At 36.3% G+C, this 22,503-nt stretch overlaps 1 protein-coding gene across 2 annotated transcripts in view; it reads left to right on the plus strand.

Annotated features, from left to right (window-relative positions):
• The window catches only part of NEDD4 (NEDD4 E3 ubiquitin protein ligase), a 59,032-nt gene that overhangs the window by 15,460 nt on the left and 21,069 nt on the right, over positions 1–22,503 (plus strand). The window contains exons 5-8 of one of the 2 annotated variants that reach the window (XM_071755118.1): positions 58–111; positions 19,329–19,379; positions 20,642–20,703; positions 22,123–22,225. In XM_071755118.1, the coding sequence (XP_071611219.1) occupies positions 58–111; positions 19,329–19,379; positions 20,642–20,703; positions 22,123–22,225 (270 nt within the window). Of the gene's footprint in view, positions 1–57; positions 112–3,669; positions 6,225–19,328; positions 19,380–20,641; positions 20,704–22,122; positions 22,226–22,503 lie in introns of those variants that run through there. The other variant, XM_071755117.1, reaches the window with a different exon arrangement.

The raw sequence follows: 22,503 nt of genomic DNA on the forward strand, positions 1-22,503 counted from the left end.
CTGAAGACAGCTGCTGGAATTCAGAATATTAACTGTTAACTCATTGCTCTTTTCCAGGTTAATCCTCAGAAACACAGACTCCTTTTTGAAGTTTTTGATGAAAACCGTTTGGTAGGTCCTTGTGTTAATATTGCAATGTATTCATCAGGAACAGAAGTAAGTTTATCTAGATTCAACACAGATGAAAAAACCCCACACCAAACAGATGAAAAAACCCCACACCAAACAATCTTAACTTCTATAATGAAACCTAAAGCTCAAGGCAGACCTGATTTCTTTACTTTTCTGACACTACCACACTTTGCAATGCTCTGAAGCAGTTGTATTACTATTCTTAACTTCTGATGTGCTTTAACTCATAAAGGTGTCAGGCTCTTAGAGTGCTTTTCAAATGATAGGGCCAAATTCTTCATTGGTGTTGAAAGCTTTGGACTGAATGTTTATTTTTCTCCACAAAGTAATATTGACATTGTTGGTATCTCTATGTGGTGTGAGAAGCTTCTTCAGTGTGTGGGAGCTGCATGAAAGAAATCATGTGTGTATTTTCTTTGAAAGTGTTGACAAGTGGACAGTGGATCTTGAAGATAGGTGCCACTCTCTGAATGACAACTCATGAATAAGATAGGGGTAGCTTGTGCATTTATTTTCTCAGGGCAGTAAAAAAATCCTGCTCTTTTTACATGTGAAAATGTCTCCTTGTCTGTCTTTCTGCTTGTATGTTTTGTTGCAAATGAGTAAGGCTGGTAGCAGTTCAGTCATGATACTGGCATCCTAGGACCACTTCACAGATGTTTTTTCTCACTGGGATGTACAACTCTTCCTTCTGCTGTAATTTGAAGTTAATTGCAGGGTTCTGGTTTGTACCCTGAACGCAGTTTGATTTTGAGAGTTGTTACAAAGGATCTCTTTGAGCTTGAATAGTGTGTTGCCTATGGAAAATTTACTGTTTTTTCCTAATACTTTCTGCATATATTCAGTAATCCAGCTTTTATGGTGGTCCTGCATCACACAGTGCCCAAACTATTTACTTCTTGAGCGGTGGTGTTACCTGTGCCCAGTATTTAAAGTATGGTGTCTCTTTATTGGAAAAAAAAAAAAAAAGGGGGATCACAATTTGTGGCTTACATGGCAGGTTAGATGCTGCTACAGTGTGGTCTCATAAAGTCGGAGTACTTTGTCCATTAGTCATTGGAGCGTTACTGCCACCCACTGGAAGCCAGGAGACATGATTCCCAGGAGTTACATTCCTGATTTTCGTGGGAGTAAACGTATGCTTTCCTTGGGGTTTCCACCAAGAGAATTCTCTATCTAGTCTAGGTTAAAGAAAGAATGCTAAACTGTTTGACCTGTTTAGTCTGAGGTGCAAATATAACATTTTATTAGTAGTGAGTTGGAAATGGTGCTGTGTTTCTTGTGTATGATTATATTTAGAGATCAAACAATCATGACTTTGTCAGTCACTGTGTAGTTCTACAATAATCCCAATATTTTTCATCTGTTCCATATCCTCACTGACACAATGGGAAAATCTGTCTTTGTACTTCTCTTTAGTTCTCAGAAACACTAAGTTTCTATCCCAGGTGCTTTGAGCTTTTTAAAAAAGTCAAATTGTTGCCTTAGCTGTGATGGTTTAGCATTCTCAAGCTCCCCCACTTTGATTCATTTATCTCCACGTGTCAGAAATCATAGGTGCCTTGCACTCCTTTTGCTAGGAGGCAGCCATCATCAGAAGGTGTTTCATCTTTCATTGCTCTAGTGGATTTAATTGTTAATCAGCTTGCCTTTCTTATGAAAGTCTCTTACACTTAGGACACTTCCTCCCAATGGATAATTTCCTCTTTACAAAAATTTGTCTGAAGTCCTTTTATTCCCTATAACTTTTGTGTGTAATCTGAAACCTGTAATACCTCAGTTTTGGTTTTTAGAAAAGTTGTTATCTTGGAAACCAGGCTCAAAACTTTTTTCTTCTTCAGTGCAATTCTTAAATTCAGAGTCATTCTGCATTGGTTATATAGCCAACAATTGGAGTTTTGAAATCTTTTCTGTAACACCTTTAAAACTTTGGAAAGAACACTTGTGTTATATTTTAGAAGGGACCACTAAATCCAGTTGGTTTTGTTGACTTATTACAAACCATTAGCAGGGTAAGGGTTTTGATCAGTTTGTGGAGTCCTCAGCTCTGATACTCTTAAAAAACCACTGGAAAAATCTGTCAGTAAGAAATGGACCACAAGTGTCAATAAGATGCCACTCAAGAGATGGACCACTGAAGGGGTGAGACCACTTTGCTATCTCTTCCTGTCTTACAATAATTTGGCACAATTATGTATATTTCAAATCAAGTGCCAGAATCTGTTATTGATACTGGAGAAGGCAGTGATGTTAATTTATTTTTCTGTCAACTCTAGTTCAGTAAGACAGAATTTTGCATCTTAAAAGCTATTTTATGTTGGCTAAGGAGGCTGTACTTGGCTGTCTATACTGATAGTTATTATACCCAAGGGTATGTTGAGAAATTTCCCCCCAATCTTAAACCTGAGTCACCAAAATCTGTCAGTGTATCATTTTCTTGGAGAAGAATTCTTCACTAAAGTTGGAGAAAACACTTTAGATAATCTGTTGAGGAGAAAGCTTTGTTTTCTTTTACTAAAAACAGGATCTTTAAGTGATTGTATTTTGTTATGTATCACATGACCATGTTACAAACTGTGTTACTAATTTATCAGGGACAAAAGAGTTTGTGAAAACTGCATTTTTTTTACCCTTCACTCATATATTAGGGTGGGGCTTTGTTGTGGGTTTTGTTTGTTTTTTTGTTTTTTTTTAAATACATTGCTTGAAGTTCAAATGTAACTCTTTGAACCTATGACCAAAAGAATCTTTTATGGCATTTTCCTCTTTTCCCATCCCAGTCTGCCTCCAACATTAGAAGAAGTCTACTTAGCATAGCATAATGAAATAAGCTATTGTATTTGTTGGCTTTTTATGAATAAGCTAGTATTCATTTATTGCTGCATTCTAATAATGGAATTCAGGTAATGGAGGTTAAGTTGGCCCTGGGGTATAATTAGAACACAAATTTGTTGCTTGCAAACAGGGTACTGTGAATTTGATTCTTAGTTCTTTTTTGGGAAGGAGGTATAAATGGTAATTTTACTGCCTTCGAACTTAAAATACAGTAAAGGTTAAATAAATACTGAGCAGAAAAAATCTAGTAGTATGACCTATAAAAGTATAAATGGCCTACTGTTCTCTTCTGTTTGCACTTTTTCAGCAGCACTAAGTAATTTCATGTTAGTGTGGTGGTGTCTAATACTGAATCACACATGGCTTCTGTATCCAAAAGTACATTCATAGCCAAATGTTTGTTTTTTTAAAAAAAAACAAACCTAAACAAAAAACCCACAACAAAACCCACCACTTAAATGTTAAGATTCAAGATTGTCTTTTCCAAAAGCCCCACTAGGTGCCAGCAAAGGACCTTTTCAGATGATAGGAGCCAGTAAAACATTTGCTAAGAATTCACAATCCTCTTAGTCTTTTAAGAATTGACAGCATATTAAGTTCTTGGCATGCTGATAATTTTATCTAAAATATAAAATTAATTCTCTACGAATATATGAGACAGTTAATATGTAACTATACTGAATAGCTTTGTTCTGTAATTGTGCTTGGTAATTTGTCTTTTTCTCTGTGCACACTTGGATCAGTGTTCTGAAGTTTGCTGAGCTGGTTGTGTGTTTGCATGCCATATTGAACTCAAATGGATGCCCAAATATTGTGGGATTCCAGCAAAGAATACGAGGTAGTTCAGTTTGGAAGGATAATTTGTTTCTTTTTACTGTTAACAGATGTAATCTGGAAAGGTTAAATATGAAAGAAAAGGTTAATATGGCTGGCTGAAAATAAATGCCAAATTATTAATGAGAATAACTTGTTGTGATTCTAGTTCAGTTGTACCTTGCTGAAAACTGTGAACTGGCAGGAGTTTCTTTAAAAGTGTGATTGTTTAACAGCCTGTAGATTGTGAGATAATGCCAGATTTTTCACGTTTTATGTAATAGTACAGAAATAAATATTTTTTTGTTAAGGGAGAAGAGGCTTATTTCACTGGTTTATGCATAAATCAGACCTCAGCAGTTTGCTAGCATGGTTACTATTTGGAAATTCAATCCTAGACTTGATACTCAATTATATGGGACTTCATTCCTACCAACTTCCTGTAATTCTAAACCTATGGGTAAAAATATTAGTAGTCATACGCTGCTTAGGAAAGTACGGACACATTGACTCAGCTTGTGCAGCTGCAGCAGGACTTGCTCCTTAAAACTTGGAAGGACTGGAAGTTTATTATTGTATTCATTTATGCAAATTACAGAATACATAATTGAAACAAGGTCAGTAGTGTTGGTGAGCGTGTTGCAGCTGAGGTGGTTGGAATGCAAGTGCTTTGTAAATGAATGCTTTCTGACTGCAAGCAATCAAAGACGGTCCAGAAACTGCAGTTCAACGAATGGCTGACTTATTTCAAGAGGTACAGTGTGTATTTTTTTAACACCAGTATCTTGTGGAAATCAGGACAGAGACTGTGACTTTTATGGGCTTTTACTGTTGTGATGTACTGGCTCTAGGTTCTGTACAGCTGCCTGTAGCCTTTCTGCTGAAGGATCCTTGTGGTTTTCATTTGTTAACATGCGTGGCAATGAGAACAAATGGCACGACGGTTAAGATTGCATTTTGCTGCCCAAAGAAGCAACACGGATCCATTATCAGAAGCCTCTGAAGATGTTTTGGATAGTAACACTTGTACTTACTTCCCAAAATCTCAGAATCTGGCTCCTAATGTTACCCAAATGAAACTGACTTCTAGACAAGTTGCTCGTGCACCTGTAATGCAACAAGTTGTTAATCGAGAGGAAAATGCAGCCATTTCTTCATTGCAAATAAAAAAGAGCACCTCCCTGCACATTTCTCTGCAGTCTAGAAGGAACAGTGGATATTTTCGGTCTGGTGATGCTGTAGCTGTTGCTGAAGACACTTCATTCATTGGGATTGGGAATGAAGGAAATTGTGGCACTAGAATTGTGGTTGATTATCAGTCTGATGATGGCCTTCTTAGCCGTGCTGCTCCGTGCAATGGCAGTCTCACCAGTATTGCAGCCAGTGACAGTGGATCATTCAGCAGTGCTGGCAGTGACTACGGATCATGTGCAAGTACCACAAGTGATGGAGGTTCATATAGCAACAGTGTCATCAGTGACAGTGGTAGTGGCACTTTTTCAGCGAGCGATGGTACTTTCTGTAGTAGTGTTGTTCATGGTGATTCTACGTATAGGAGTACTGCAAACAACTGTAATCCCTTTAGCAACAACTCATTTCAGGAAAATCAGTGTAGAAGTAATACTGCTTTTGACCAAGATGGTTTGTCAGTGAGAAAGAAAACTAAGATTCCACTGCGACGTTGTTCATCACTGGTGTTCTTTCCTAGGAGTCCTTCCTGTACTCCTCCAGCTTCTCCAGTAAGCTCAGGTCAACTGCCACATGGAGGTTCCTACCAAACGTCCCATAAACTAATTATTTCTCCTAGTGATCTGGCACAAAAAGATCACACCTTTTCCAAGGGCTTCCTTTCAACAGCAGTCAGTGGACTTCGACTGTCCAAGACAGTTTGCTCTTCTGGTGAAGTCAGAGACATTCGACCACTTTACTTGAATACATCATTACAGGACAAAGGTAAAATTTTGGATAGTTCTGAGCAGGCAACTTGTGAAGATGTATCTGATGGCTTCTCATGTATTTCAGTTCATCTCACTCAGAGAGCATTTGCATCAAGCAGTGAAATGGTTAATGGCTGTTGCAGTCCAGAGTTAAATCTGAACTCCAGTGCAAAATATCCTCATTTAAAACTGGCACGTAGCACATCTGCATGTTTGCCCTCAAAAATAGATTCAGAGTCTCGGATTAATATCAAGGAGCTAGAAAGACCAAATGCACAGATGAGCAAAACCCATTATGTTTTGCAAAGAAGTGTTTCCTTGGAAGGATCCCATCAAAAAGTTTCTTGCTGTTTATCCAGCCCGAAATACAAATGTCACAGTGCAAGGACGTCTCAGTTGCACATACAGTTCAAACCTGGGAATGAAGGAAAAACAACTGGTATTAAGAAAAGATATGGAACATCTAAAAGGGAAATGTCTAGCACTTCGTTGTGGAAGCCCCATAAGGTGAGTCTTCTGGTTTACAGAGAAATTTGACAGTGTTTTACAGCTGAAATTTAGCTGGAAAATGAAATTTACGATCGAGACATAAACACAGTGGTTTCAGAATTTCCTGGGGTCGTACTGTCAGCATTAGGATTTTTACAAAATCTGTAACATTTTATTTTAAGATTTGTTTCTTAAAATATGGCAAACACAGAAGTGTAGGTGAATAGGTCTTTACAGTCAAATACCTCTATTTAATATATTATAAGCAATAATTTCCTGTTTACAGGAACTGAAAGGGACTTTCTTGTCCAGTTATCTAGACATGGGAATTATTTAAACTTGAGATGAAGTGTTTTGGTTTTAAATACATAACTTTACTTCCCAAGAAATTAAAAGTAATTAGTAAAATAATTTGCATATAAGAGGTAAAAATGAGTGAATTACTGTAGTCTGTTTATTTCATATAGGTTTCATTTTACAGAACAGTTTGCCTTATGTAGAATTAAAGATAAGTAATATTGGAGCAGAGAAACTGTGAATACCATTTGTTTCTGTATATGCCCTGAACCACAGGAATTTTCAGTTTCCTCTTTTTTTTTCCTTTTTTTTATTTTTTTTTTTCCTTCCAACCACTACTTCAGCCTGAGCAGTACATGGTAACTTAATACCTCTCCCAACAACATTACTGTTCAAATTGTAGTGCTTGGGTCTGGGAGGCTGAAATACATCTTTTTGTAATGAAGCTCATGTCCAACTAAACTGCAGAAGTATGTTTGTTCTTTTTAACTCTTAAGGCAGTTTATATTGTTAATTCTGCAAGAAATGTGGATTTTAAGACTGGTTTAACTAACATTGTGAAGACAATATTATGTGTTAGTATTAACTGAATGCTGATACAAGTGCAACGTATAATATTTACAAATTTATTGTAAAGATAAACAATTTAGTTGTTTTAAGATCTCATTCTCTAAATTGACATTACTACCATTTAACTAACATGCTTATTTAAGCAAAAGGCTTTATGCCAAAAATCTGAGGTTGTGACAGTCCCCTTCTAAATCAGTAATATAAATACCTTGGAGGTATTAACCTGTAATTTTCAGGCTGTCCTTAGAGCAGATGATTTTAAACTTTTTTGACTTTTTTAGCATTTTGTATTACTTTTTGGTTAAAGAGAGCTGGAGGAAAAATACATTTTCCTTCTTGTAAACAGTGAACAATGTTTAAGCCTAATTATAACAATCATGGTGTATCACAGATAATCACTGTGCCTCATTTGGTGATTACTTATCCCAAAATCAAAACATGAAGTTGATGGTAAATTGCACAATAAGCCCAAACATATCATGACATATTTTAAGTAGTCTGGATCCAGTTATTTTTAAAAAGTGTTTTGTAAAGAGGGAAACATGTTGAGTCATGCACATGAAGTACATTTGTCAGCTTCCAGTGCTAGCCTGTGTGTTTAATGGCAATTGATATCTAAGATAAATATTTTTTAGTACAGAGTGAATTTTAGTAAGTTACATTTAGATAAAAAGCAAGTCCAGGATTAGATTGTAAGCAAATATTTCCAGAAAACCTAATAAGATGCTGGCCTGACAATATTTGTTTCAGTTCCCAGGAGCAGTGGATTGACATAAAATCTAAGGACTTAACATTTCAAAGCACTTGGTAGCTTGACTGCTTCTATCAGGGCAGTTGACTGTTTTTCTGTGTCATTGGGCAGCATGTTGTAAGCTTCCTGAATTCTTGAGATTTCATCTTCTGACTAGAAGGTGAGAGACAAATTAAAAAAGAAAAAATAATAGAACAAAGAATCTGAATCTCAAATTGTTGTAGTTATGTTGCACCTTTTGTGTGTTTGCAAATATTTAGGTTTGTGCCATGTCTACATGCCAATTAAAAATATCTCTGACATCAGAAAACTGGACACTGAAGTTTTTATAGCTGTGTACTTGTTTCAGATTCCTTTATGCCTTTTAGTCCTGAAATGGTCCTCTCACTCTATGTAAAAACAGTTTTTATAGAATGTCCTTTAAAAATGTTGTCAAACACAATAAAAGCTGCTGCCACCATACCAAGGAAAAACCATAGTTGACTTTACAGCAGTTCACTGGAATAAAATAAAATTAAAAAAAAAATCTATTTGCTGTTAAATCGTTGTGACAAATAGAATAGGTTCTGTGGCAATAATTTAATTACATCGTCCAGTCAATTATCATGGTTTAAAAATAAACAACTCCCAAAATATTTCTCTTGACTCCAGTTAGTCTGGCCTAGTATATTGATATGCTGAGTCTGGATTCAAATTTAACGAGTTGATACTGGAGTAGTGTTTAGTAATGTCAGCTATCTGTTCAGAGCAGTCATGAAATCAAATCAGTGCTTTGGTCAGAGACTCCAGAGTCTGAAGCAGCAAAAGGTCTGTGCATTCTTTTCTTACTCACCCAGCTACCAGCCTTCAGCCACCTCGGATCAGATTTCCTGCTTTCTATAATCAACAGCTTGTTAAAGGCTGACTTAAAAGAAAAAAAAGAAAATCAAAACACCATTTTGGTGACAACTGGCCTTGGATTATTTTTAATTAAGTTGAAACATGCGGAATGGTGATGGTCCACATGCCACTGCTGATCTTTATTGGAAAAATACCCAATAGGTTCTGCAGTAGATGGTGGAATTTCATTTATGTGAAGCAGTAGGAAGAGGTAGTCCAGGGTTGCAGCATTGAAGGTTGTCTTCCACTTTTTATTTCTGTTTTTAAGCTTTTTTCACTGCATCTATTTTTTGCTTCGAGTGCAAATGCATCTGCAACTGAAACACTTTGACATCACAGATGTAGATTGGCAGGATAGGAGTGAGTAAGGGAACAGTTCACATGTCATTTTCATTTTATAGATGTAAATTTCAAGAGGTATAGAGAGAGCAGAAGCAGTGACTACATTTCCACTTCTTGTAGACCATAAACTTGAAGAAAAAAAAAAAAAAGAAAAAAGCAAACAAAAAAGCCTGTGCTAATCTCTTCCACAAGGATAATACTATGCTGACATCCCTGTCAACATTAGCCATTCCTTCCCCATCAGTATCACTGTTGATTAGATAATGTGAATATCATAAGCACACTTGCAGATCTCTTTCTGTAACTCTATTCCTTTAAATAATTTCCTATTTCAGGGAATCACTGCGATGTCCTCTTGTGATTTTATTCATGTTTTGTCTCTAGTGAGTGAAAGAAAGAAAACAGACAAAACCAAACCAACTTCAGAGGTTATAAAATAACCAAAATATTTTTTTCTACAGTTAGGTTCCTGGGAAGGAAACCTTTTGTTGGAAATCTTTTTTCAGCAGACTCTGAAACTCTGCCCTTTGTATTTGTAAAGGCAGTTGCTATATTAATCTTTCAGTGCTAAATTTCAGTTTTGGACATATTAATTTGAAGGGGCTCTGGGTGAGAATGTCCCACTTCACTAACTTCTTTTCCAGCTCATCTAAATATGTGACTGGAAGACCTTGATATCCTTAATAAACGCTGCACAAGTTAGGACTGAACAGTCTCAGATCATCTTCTCTCTTGCTTTCTCTTGAAGTGTAGAGGTTCTGTTGTAGCAAAACTCCTTCACAAAAGGAAATGGTCCAACCAGGGAGAAATGCCAAGGGAAGTGGAAGGTAACTGGTGCTGCTTATTCCCAGCCATCTCCTTTTTTTGCATCTTGAGAAAGGGGCTGCGTGGCTGTCAGTGTCCCTGACCTGTGCAGGGAAGAGAGGTGGGAGAGACAAGTGGAACTAAAGATTATAGAGGCAATATAAAGCAAAGCACAATTTGACAGCTTTTGATACTAGTGTGCTATGTTAACCTCATCACCTCATCATTTTCATATTGTTCAGTATTGCATATCTTGAGGAACTGTGTTCCAGCACTGTCTGTGGAACCATTGCTTTGTCACGGGAGGTGGTTCCCTCAAGGAGAACTGGGGCTGAAAGGAAGGTGCTGTTTTTTCTGAGGAATCATGGTGACAACTATGTTAGACTTAAATCACATAATGTTATTCTATGTTGTCTTTCAGACAAGCTTTAGAAGTTTATGCATCAAAGCACTAAAGGGAAGACTGTGGAAACTGTTAATCACTGATTAACAAGTTATAATTAGTTGTTGATCTGCTACTTTCATCGTCTATGTAACAATGATCTGTACTGCTTTTGTAATTTATACTGATTTCTTCTATTTTCCATCTTGTTTAAAAGTAGAATTTTGTTGCAGCTTTTTCACCTTTCTTCTTGCCTTTAGCTTTTGATTAGCAAACTTTTTCAGAGGGGAGAAGATTGCACACGAAGGATGGGATAAATCCTACAGCCAAGACTAGCTGTGAATAGCTGGAAGCATTAGCTAAAGAAGCAATCAGTTAATATTATTTGGTATCAGCTCTATCCCTAAAATTTTTTGTCAGTTTTAGCAAGTTGTATTTGGCAACAGTGAGCCATATGTAACTTTCAGAATATGATAATGCTGTTAAGGAGCAGTGTCTGGGCTGTAGCAGAATACTTGAATAACCCTGTGTATCAAAGCTCTAGCACTCTTTAGGCAGCAGCAAGTGCTACATGTACCTGTTAAGAAGGAGTTTTATTTGGTTGTACTCTGCACAAATTATGATTAACCTCGCTGTGTTTATAGTCTGCTGCTGAACTGAGTCTGTGTGGGTTTCTCATGCTAACAAAAGGGAAAACTAAAACTGCAAAACTATGCAGAGTAGAGCTTCTGGAACAGCAGATATAAATACTTAATTATCTGGTTTTTAGGTTGATTTACATTCTTTTAATCTACCATGAGAGAGTGGGAAGCATTGATGGTGTGGCTTCTTTGGTATAGCCACAAGTTAGAGTTACTCTGTTTCTTAAGGCTTAGAATACATTTAAGGATGTGTTTAAAGTAAAAGTTGTTCCAAAGGTAATATAGAGACCTTCTTCCCATTACCCCTAACTCACCAAACAACTTGCAGGCTTTCAGATATGAGGCCATGATCACTGGAAGGATTTTTTTTTTTTTTTTTTACTATTACATCTTTTTTGCTTTATGTGAGCAACACTCCAGGTTAAACAAAAATTATTGGAATGTATTCTGGTGATGAAGAAATAATTGTAAGCATTATAGCATAAGACAAACTCTTAACAAACAATAATGCCTGCACATATTCTCCCAAGAATTGTCAAGAAGTTCAACTGTAAAATTTTTCAAATACTGATTATAATGAATAATATCTTAATCTATTAAATTCCCTTACTGAAGGAAGATGGTTAGTAGTATACCAATATTTTTAAGTTGCCAAAACAGGACCTACAGGCTACTGCAACTGTCTGGGATGAGAGAGTTTATGGAATAGAATTGGTAGCCATAGGACACATTTTGTGTTTACAAGGAAGGAAATAGGTGTCTGTGTTCACAAAAGTGGAATTTTGTCTTACAAGTCAAACACAATGAATTGTAAATGCAGAGCAATGACATGGAAATATGAGTGAGCTTGGATACTGCAGGACTCAAGGTTTTAAAAATATTTGCCAAGAACCCCTAGTAGAAGTTCTGAAAAATACTCTCAAGACATAAGTGCAGGAAATGCTTCCTCATTGATTAACAACTAATTAAAAGATAAGAAACAAAAGTGACAATTTACCTGTCACTTCTGAAGTTGCAAAAAATCTCATGGTAGTGAGTGACTAGAGAGTGGAATGGACAACTTGAAAATCAGTGTTGTTAAATGCCAAGTGCAGCACACAGAGGAAAAACAGCTAATGATGCATGTGTGGTAATGGTCTCCCATACTGGTCAGGAAATAGCTTATGTCATGGTGAGTGAATTGCTGAAAATGTCAGCTTAAATGTTGTTGATGGTTGAAAGGCAAATAGAAGGTTAGAATTCATTAGGAAAGGAATAAACTAAGAAAATTAAAAACACTGTTATGGAATTGTACAAACCCACATATTTGCATGGCATTTTTGGTCATCCTTTTTCAGAAAGCATGTATGAAAGAATTAGAAAAATACCAGGAAGGGATCACAAGATTGGGGTAAGTTTTATATTAAGAGACACTAAATAGACCGAGAGCTTCTTGGCTTTGGGGGGAAAAAAAAAGTGGTATAAAGGGAGTTTTATAAAGCCATAGTTCAGGGGAGGTGAATTTAAACAGAGAATCCACTCATAAGACAAAAAAGTTCTCTTATGTTTTTCTGAGCTCACATTGCAAGATGTGCATACCAGAAGTAGAAATGGATTTCAAGGAGAGGTCAGATAAGTCCATCAAAGGGTGTTACATCATCAATATGTATTTTAATGTCAGGATTTAAAAGTTCCTGACCACTTACTCATTAGAAACTGGGGAATATATCAGAGGAAGTACTATTCTTAACTGCTGCTTTTATTATTTCCTTAAGCATCTGCTCTTAGCCATTCCTAGGGAAAGGATACAAGGTTATGCTGAGCATTAATCTGCCTGCTGGGCTCTTGGGTGCCTGCTCAGCCCTTGCAGCCACTTAGGATCAAATGGTAGAAATGGTCTTTCAAGTTCTCCCCTCACCCTGGGCTGAGAATGTCCCTCTGTTCCAACACATGTTTTCTCATCTTCAAGAAGCAGATGAATTTCACAGATGGAGCAAGCAAGCAAAACTGTCTGGCCTTTTCAGGCAAGTCACTTGCTTACAACTGACTTGCACCCTTGTCTGAAGGGTGCCCTGCACTTCTGTGAAGTGTCTGTTTCAAGTGAACTTTCTTCATCACTCCCTGTGATGAGCAGAACATGCTGATTTGGGAATATGCCAGCAAAATGCTGTTTGCTCATTTCAGTGTTACTTTCTGTATCTGTAATCATCTCTGTTTGAAGAGAGTGCATTGCTTTCTTCCCCTCTTTTCAGTTTACAATAAACTGAAAAGCCTATAGATGGATGTAGTTATTTCTTGAGACCTGGGGCCTCTCTCAGCTGTATCAACTGGAACACAAGCAAGCAGAAGTTAAGAAGGAGATCAGCAAGTTGCTGGCTGAAATTACATACAAACCTGAATTGGAGTCATTGAAGTTAGGGTGATTAAAATGCAAATGAGACACTCCAGCTACTCAGTAAGAGGAATGTGTAAAGAAACAGAACTGGATTATATTAGACCTCATTTTTCCTAGTGTAAGGGGGAAGGCCTTGTTCAGTGATGCAGAAGTACAAGGACTTCTTGAAGAGAAAAGTTTGCAGAATTTATTATGCAACTCTATTACTATTACTATCTACTATTACTAAGTAATAGTAACTCTATTACTTAATAGAGCTTCTACCTTAGCCAGCTCTTGTAGTAATCATTTGTTCCTAGTGAGTTTGGGCACAGATATGTAATTTATAAAGAATAAATCCAACTTGGTTAACATCTGGCAAATTATAGGTCAATAAAACCCGTGTCTAATGTGGGAAGTGGAGTGTGACTTTAAGAAATGTTGAACTTACCTGAAATAAATACTAATACTGCTTTTGTTGTATGAGCATTATAGATGGATTATGTGTGTTGTAGTTGCCTTGTGTCATAGATATTGAGGCATCCCAGGACAGTTCATGCAGACTGGTTTTGGACAGATAGGATTTATAACCTGAGCATAGCACAGTGCAAGGCAAAATAGTAAGTTCTGCCCTAGCCAGGTCATCTGTGTCTACATTTAGGACTGGCAGCAGTAGCTTTAGACTTTGAGCTGGGAGAGGTCAGTAGGTAGAGCTTGGGGCTCCTGTTCAGATCAGCAGCAGCTGAAGGCTGAGAGGGGGGGTGCAAAAGGGCATGGAAAACTGCAGCTGGAAAACTGCAGCACGGCTGGCAGCAGCCACCAGCTGCCCACTGGTGCAAAGGCACTGGGGAATCCTGAGTTAGTGTTGAGTTTGGATCAACAGTAGCTGAGAATAGTAGATTAAAGAATGCTTTTTGAAATGCTGGACAAGCGTGGGAGCAGAGCGAGGCCATTCAGTCTGCATGCAGCCCTGCTGTAGGCCCATGCTCACAAAAAACTTCTTAGAAGGGGTCAGTTACTTGTACAGCCTGGGCTGACTATTCCAGTCTATATTTAGGGCTGGAAAAAGCAGCTTCCAGGCTCAACCTGATTTTGTGCATCTGTGTAGCACTCTACCTGCACCTAATAAATTGCCCGTGAGTGAGACTGTGATGCAGAGATGCTCCAATTGCCTGCCTGCCTTTTGGAGGCAAATTGTCTGGGTTGGTATTTGTTTGGGGTTTTTTATTATTATTATTATATTTTATTATTATATTTATTTTATTATTATATTGTTATTTTTAAAATTTAAAATTCTGTTTGTTCCCTCTTGCTCTGACAAGTGACCAAAAAGTTGACTGTGTATTTGAGTACTTTGGCCCAGAGTATTAATTAGTCAGTGTGTTTAAAGTCTGTTTTATCTGTTGCTCATTTCAGGGAGGCAGTTTTACCTGCAGTTTAATGTTTATCTGATAAGAGTTTTGCATTTTTTGGCTGTGTTAAACTGTATAGTGTTAGGTGATAAAGGTACAAGTGCACCTGGAACTGTTTCTACAAGAGTGGTTTTTTCAAAGGTCATTAGAAGTCTGAAGATTTGGAACAAAAGCTTCCACAAAGGCATGCAAAAGTTGTATGTTTTTATACTACTGTGAAGCTAACTGACAGTATCTGGAATGGCTTGTTGAAATACAACCTAGCCAAATATTTGGTGCTGTTTTCTGATTTTTTTTCAAATGGTGGCTGGTTCAATATCGGAGGCCACATCTTGGCTTTTTATAAAACCTGATATCTCTGCTTTGTATATGGTAGCTTATTTAGCACATCTGTCTATAAAAACAAAGGAACTCAAATTCCTGATAAATAAAACGTGCATTATTAATTTCTGACAACTTCTCTCTTCATGTTGTGTTTAAGTATGTGTCAGCTCTATTAAATGACTTCTTTTCTTTCTGTAACCTGTGTGGAAATGAGTTCTCATATGCAAAAAAACCAATTAAAAAGGCTGTCTTAAATTACTTTGCTAATGAACTTTTAAACACAGGGTCTCAAAGTAGTAAGCACTTAGTACTATACAAAAGTTGTTATAAAATTACTGTAGACTATGAATTTTAAGGAAGCTATATATAAGATTGGGTCTATATAAGAAGTATGAGCTATAAATGGAAAAACAGACACTTTTGCTCTGGGCTTTTTAGAGAAGCTCTGAAAATATCTTTGGAAGCAAGGGAGAATTAGTGAAAATAACTTGAGTGTCATTTCTAAATGCTGTCTGTTAAACAGATGGTAAAACTGCTGAGGCATGTTATGCTGACACCTTGCTGCTGAAGCAGCCAGCAGAGCTGAAGGTCCCACAGAAACATATGTTCTGTAATAACCTTTGATCTAATAGTACAAATTCTCTCTGTTTTGAAAATGCTGACAGGTTCTTAGGTCTCATTATCAGAGATAGTTGATGATAGATGCCAACTAAAAAGAAATGCCTGCTTGACATTAAAAAAAATATCCTGGCACCGTCTACCTCTCCCCCTTAAAAATGCAGTAGACTGGGGCTTTCCTGAATTTAATGCCACAAAGTATTTATTGCTTTGCAAGGAAAATTAATACTTTTAGAATCCATTGGTTTGTTACAATACATGGTAATTGAATTTTGCTTTTCTGAAGCTGTTATTTTCCCATGATGAGTAGCATATGCTGGCAGTATTTTGTGCAAGAAAAAAAAAAAAAGTTCTCTTTTCTCCATTTAGAGCTCAAGAGAACTAAATAATATACTCACAGCAGCATGAAAAGAAAAATACTTGAAATTTCTGGTGTAGCTCCTGAAAGTTTTTTTCATTCTCATGAAGCTTGTAACTAATGTTGATGTTTGGGTGTTTAAGCAGAAAGAATGTTGGTTTTATAAGGGATCTATTGAGCTCTTGTTTTCTTAAGCAGCGATAGTCCAGATCACTGTTTGTTTTTTCAATTTGAATTGATACTTTATATTCCCCCCAATAAAAGCTGAATGCTTTCTCATTTTGCCTTACAGCTGTAGATTTCTGTGCAAAGACCAACTTCTGCACAACTAGGTGTCTGTTCAGTTAGAAAAAACCTGGAAATATACTTAGGTTCCAATTCGTGCCCTAACACCAACAAAAATTAGTAGAGAAAATACCTGTTACTTCAGCACTCCGGTCCTATACCAGAGCTGTTTCAAAAGACTCTGTGATGGATCCAGCAATTAAGAAAGGCATTAAATTAGCTGTCTTCCAACCTTACAAATTGTGGTTAATATTCTCAGTACTACTTTAAAACGTGTGACTCAGGTAAACATGTCTTCTTAAAATTTATTTCTCTCTGACTTCTGATGGGAATTTCAGGAAAAAAAAAAAATCCAAAATCTTAACAGTTGAGGTCTACTAAGTGTATATTTATAAAACAGATAAGAATTAATTTTGGACTGGGTTACTTTCAGTACTTTTCTTCTTTGAGCAGTTGCTTTGGCATTGCATTAGACTTCTTTAAATGTATTGTATACAGCAGCTGTCTCACAAAACATGTTCTGACATGTTTTTAATAACTTTCTATAGACTAAACCAATGAATAAGTAAAATAAAAGGCCTCTTTGTTAGTCTACTAGATCATTAATTAAATAAGGTCAACAAAAATCTCCACTGGAGGGTTTGACTCTCTGGCTGGAGGAGAAGGTACTGTTAAAGGTTGGTTATCAAGGCAAGCTCTGCTAAAAATAGCAGGAGAGACAGCAGAATAATAAAGTGAATAACAGGAGCCTGTTCTAAAATAATGCTGGTAACAAACACAATGTTCTGAGGTTTTCTAAAATACAGCAGACTTTTGTCCCACATTCCAGTAATTTATTTGAAAGGCATGTTCCACTTGAGCATTGCCAAGAACTATACGAATACTAAGCCTTTTAACATGTCCAAGGTATGTGCTGTGCCATTAAAAAAAAAACACACCAAAAAAAAACCCCAAACCAAAAAAAAGACACACACAAAAAAACCCCCCAAAAACCAGAACAAAACCAAACAAAAAAAACCTCAAAACCCAAAAATCCCCAAAACCCAACAAAGCGAACAAAACCAAAACCCAACAAAATCGTAGGCAAAAATGAAAAATGATTGCTATGTTTTTCCAGAAGCTTGTGGTCTGTAAATAATACAGAAAGTTTTGCTTCAGTAGCTCAGGGAAGTTTCAGACTCTCAAGGTACGAAAAACCTGTTGAAACTTTCAATCTCAAATGGATTTGTGTATGAAAAAGGTGATGTTCTGTTTTTATTTCCACTCCTCCCCTCCCAGCAATCTAAAGCCATACACACTCCAAATTTAGTTTCAAGTTATGTATCTCTACATTTCTAGTATGTTATCATCTGCAGTTTTGCAGCTTTTTGAGGTTTAAAATTAGAGCTTATACAAATATGAGGCACTAGTTCTCCAAATATATGTCTGATTTAAACTGAAAGGGACAAGCTATGGACAACAGAGCTGAAGAGAAAAGGTACCAGAATCATTAAAAGAGAAGGAACTTCTTCGAGAAATACCTATAGCCTTTAATGTCAGAATTGAATGTTGTCAGTGGGACAAAAAAAGAGTAGAATTGGACTGGAGTTTTAACACTGCAAAACTGACACTGAAAATAAAAATACAGTTCTGCTAGAAGAAAGGTGAAACCCATGGCTTTGCTCTGAGTGAAGGCAATAGATGTCAGCAAGATGCAGAGCCTGATAGTGGGATGATTTGTGGAAGAAAGGTATAAATACCTGTGAGTGGTGAGTTTCACTAAAAGCTTGTGGTACACCAACAGGCTTGGAAAGAGTGGACACCAAGTCTTTTGTTAGCTGGAAAAATCAGGAAAAGAAAGTCAGAGGCTGCACAGGGCTACACTGGAGGAGACCTTCACAGCTACTTCCCCTGTCTCTGCAAAGAGGTGTAGTATAGATTTTTGAAAAATGCCATAAATTATACATACCTTACATGCCTTTAAAAAATGTTGTGCCATTTGGACTTCAGCACACAGGCAGTGATAGATCTTTGTGTTAAATGACCCTCATGATCCATTTTCCTGCTTTTCTGGAGGTTCTCAAAGGCTTTCAAATCACAAATTTAAGTTGGAACAACTTAGCATCTGCTCCAGTCATCCAGTAAGAAGTCAAGTAAAGTACTTTGACTGGTGGTGGTGGCTATTGGTGAATACTGAAATTACCTCCATAAACTACTAAAAGCTTAATTGCTTTGGCACCAGGCAAAAATCAATGATCAAAAGCAAACTGGACAGTGATAGCATGTTTTGTGGGTCCCTCTTCTGGTTCTGCAGCATAGGCTGGAGGGAATCCAGCTGCTGAGTCTGACTGTAGTTGGACAGCCAAGGCATCCAAGGGCAGAATCTTTCAGATTTTAGATGTTAAAACTGAACTCTGCAATGTGTGTAGGCAAATGGTATTATTCATAGATATAACAGATTTTTGCACATTTTCAGATGTCAAAAGGAATGTTGGGCAGAACTTGAATTTCCTGCTGTCAGGCTTGGAACTGCTGGAATTGCTGAAACTTCCAAAGCACTTATCACAGATGAAACTTATTTTTACTTCATTATATTTTTATAGTAGCTGTATTATTTTGGAATATTTTTGTCTGTATGCCTGTTTTGAACAGCTTCCTGGCCTTACAGAAATAGTCACACACTTCTAGGAGGGATGTCTTTAGTTATGTGTTAAACTGTAATAAATGTTTTGCTCAAGTGTATGCCAAGATAATTATTTTACTGCAACAACTAAGGGAAAAAGTCTTTACTCTTTGCCTTTAGGACAGTGTTTCTGCTGGAGATGCTGACAGTCTCAGTCCTGCTACTGAGCAACTCTCTCCTGTTTGGTTAGCATTAATTTATATGATTTAAAAAAATCTAAATCTGCCCCCAGCTCCATGAAACCTCATATAATGTGAGGAAGGCACAACTGTCCAGGACCAAGTGCTGGGTCAGGAAGAGCTTGTTCCAAAAAGTTTTATTGTCTGTCATTGCAGAGTGTCTTTGGATTCTTAGGAAGTGATGCCATGCTATCAGGACTTTAAAACAATGTTATTTAAAACACTTTGCAACCTCTGTGTTATTGTTTGTTTTTATTTTCTGTAGACTCGAGATGATTTTCTTGGGCAAGTGGATATTCCTCTTTATCAGTTACCGGTTTGTATTTCTTTATTTGTTTGTTTTAAGACTGTGAAAGGGAAAAATAATGCTGTATACAAGCTGTATTAGTCATCTAAGGAAGTTAACCATACTGATAAGAGATTAAATTCCCCTGCTGTGTGGGGTTTTTGTTTGGTTTTCCTTTGTAGGTTCTAAAGGGTTTTTCACAGTTGATACTTTAAAAAAAAAAAAAAAAAAAAAAAACAAGTTACTTTGTGTTTACATACTGGTTTCTACTGCTGTGTGTGGCTTTCTCAGGAATGAAAATACAAGGTTTGAAGCAGTCTTGAAGACAAGGAAAGTGCAAAAATTCTTATCATATTTATTAAAATAGTTTATTTCAAGTCTACAAATTTACAGGTGTAATATTGTTTATTCCCATACACAGAAACAGAAGAGGGTAAGTGGGAAACAGTGTTGCTTTGTATGTATTTTTTTAATCCCTTTTGCAAAGCATGTTTTTAATTTTAAAGATCACCAAGAACACTGAAATAAGTAACCCTTTTTATTTTCTTCTGAGGGCTCAAAAGATGTATCATCAACCTCTTACGAACAGCTGGGAAAAAATACTTATTTTTACAAATGTTCCTAAGCAAACAGTATTGTAGAAATCTTATGTCTTTGTAAGAATTGCAGAACTTCAGATGGATTCTAAGTATTTTTTAACCAGAAAAATAAATGTGTTTTTTAATGAGACCTCATGTAGATTTCTCTACCTATATCTGGGAGGCTGGGATAGGTGTTTATTCAATGGTATCTGTTTACCTCTGTGCCTCTTTCTGTTGAGCAACTTCACTTTTGTGAACCAGAACAGAGCTATTTGCAGAATGGATTTTTCTGTGATTGTTTTTTTATCCCCCAAGCCCTAAAGCTAGAAATGGCTTTTTAGGTATCTTTTTTTGTAAAAAATATTTTTAAAATATTGAGGGATCAAAAAGAGTTATAGTAGTTATTTTAAGTGTGAAAATGGAGAATGTATTTATTGATTTCATGCTAAGCAGTTTTTTCTTTTCTGTGCTTTTTAGAGACTGTAATATATCTATACATTGAAAGGCAACTTTTTTTTTCCTTGAACCAGGGAAAGTCAGTCTTAGTAATCAGATTAAAGCTGCTATTGCTATTAGTGTACCTAAAGCTGCAATTTAAATCTTAAAAGTGTTTTGTGGCCTGTATAGGAACTCGTTGTAAATCTCTGGTAATATTCTTTAATTTCAAGTATTTTATACAGATTTTTATTGAAAAAACTTGTCTTATTCCAGACAGAAAACCCAAGTATGGAGAGACCATACACGTTTAAGGATTTTGTTCTTCATCCAAGAAGGTTAGTAAATACCACACAGAAAAGCTGATTCACTGAGTATTTGTACATTTGTAACTTTTGTCTAAATTTTTATTTTTTTACCAAAGAAATTTGAGCATGAATGGAGCAGGATATTGTGGTTTTAAAAGTCAGCATTTCTTTCAATGCTTACAGTTTATTTGGTAAGAACAAACCATTTTTCTTCCTGCCACGATAAAGTTAACATTGTAGCTTCATTTGTAACATTTACTGTTTCACTGAACAGTGAAATCAGTGACTAATGTTATGTCATAACTAATTGATTAATTTAAATTGTTTCCTGCCTTCCTCTTTTGTTTGCCTGTTTCATGTAAGCAGTTTTGTGTGACCTTAATTTTAAGCAAAACAAAACTTAAAGGGAAAAGCTGCTTAACAGTTGGGAAGGCCTGTGCTGAAAAAAAGCCAAGGAATTTAAAAATTAACACTTTGACAGTTGCTGTTACATGCTTCATGTTTAGCTTTAAAATGTAGTTTCCTAACCTAAATCTGAGCAGTCATTAGTAACTTTTATTTGAGATGAAAAACCATAAAATGCATGTCTGTGTTTCAATACTCTGAAAGTAATTCCTTTACCTGTTTTACTGGAAAGTAACATAGTAGGTTACTTCCTCTTCCAAACTATCTGAATGAACATGTTCATAACACATTATGAAATGTTCTTCTGGATATTATAAAATCTAACTCACTCTTTTTGCATGACAAAAAAACCCCAACAACAACCCAAAGCAGCACAATGAACCCCAAAGCACTAAGCCTGACTGATGTGGGGGATTTGTGGCTTTTTATTATTATTTGTTTATTTTAATAAGGTGGTGGCCTGGTAACCAGTGGGCTCACTAGTGACATTTTCAGGATTCTTCATTTTCTTATATCAATAGTCAAAGATCTGATAATTTGACAGATGTCTTTACCAGCTGAAAATATCTAAATAAAATCAATACAGGGAAGCCCTATTTTCAGGCTGCCCGTGATGCACTGAGCTAAATACAGATAGGCAGATATTGAAGTATAGAGGCTTTTTGTAGCTTAAAGTTTTAGGGAAATTAGGTTGAGATAATGTTTTATAGCTTGCCTACACACAAATTATCATCACTATATGGATTTTATTGTCATTGTTCTTATGTTCTTGTTCATTGTTGTTCTGTATTGGATACTAGGGGAGTTTTCTGAAAAGGGAGTTGGAAAGAAAGGTTCCCAGTTGCTACATAATATCAAGATGTATTCAGAAGCCAAAAAAACTCAGTACCACTGTAGAACTTCATTAATTTAAACTATAAAAAGTTGAGTTTGTGTTAGAGAAATTTTAAGAATAATCCTCTGCCTGTGGCTTTTCAGCTATTTTATTTCCAGGTAACAATTTCACATGTGCACAATAAGACCATTTTATTTTCTCTTCTGTAGCCATAAATCAAGAGTGAAAGGTCACCTTAGATTAAAAATGACTTACTTGCCTAAAAGCAATGGGTCTGAAGAAGAAACCACAGAACAGGCTGAAGAACTGGAGGTAGGTAAAGATGTACTTGTTGCTGAAAAACCTGGCAAATGTCTTCAGCTATTAAAGGGCAGTCACAGGAGAAATCTATAGAAATCAACAGATAATGTTTTAAAAACCAGTTAAAAGTGATTAGTTGTATCTTATATAAAACTTGTAAGTCTGCATAAAAATTCTGGAGCAGTTTTTCTAACTAAAGGAATGTTTTTTTCAGTATGTCAAAGACAGAAAACATACACTAGGGTTTTGGTTTTGTTCTGGTACTGACTTGCCATATGTCAACAACTTCC

Source organism: Heliangelus exortis, chromosome 11, assembly GCF_036169615.1.
Source record: "Heliangelus exortis chromosome 11, bHelExo1.hap1, whole genome shotgun sequence".
In the NCBI taxonomy this organism is placed as follows: Eukaryota; Metazoa; Chordata; class Aves; order Apodiformes; family Trochilidae; genus Heliangelus; species Heliangelus exortis.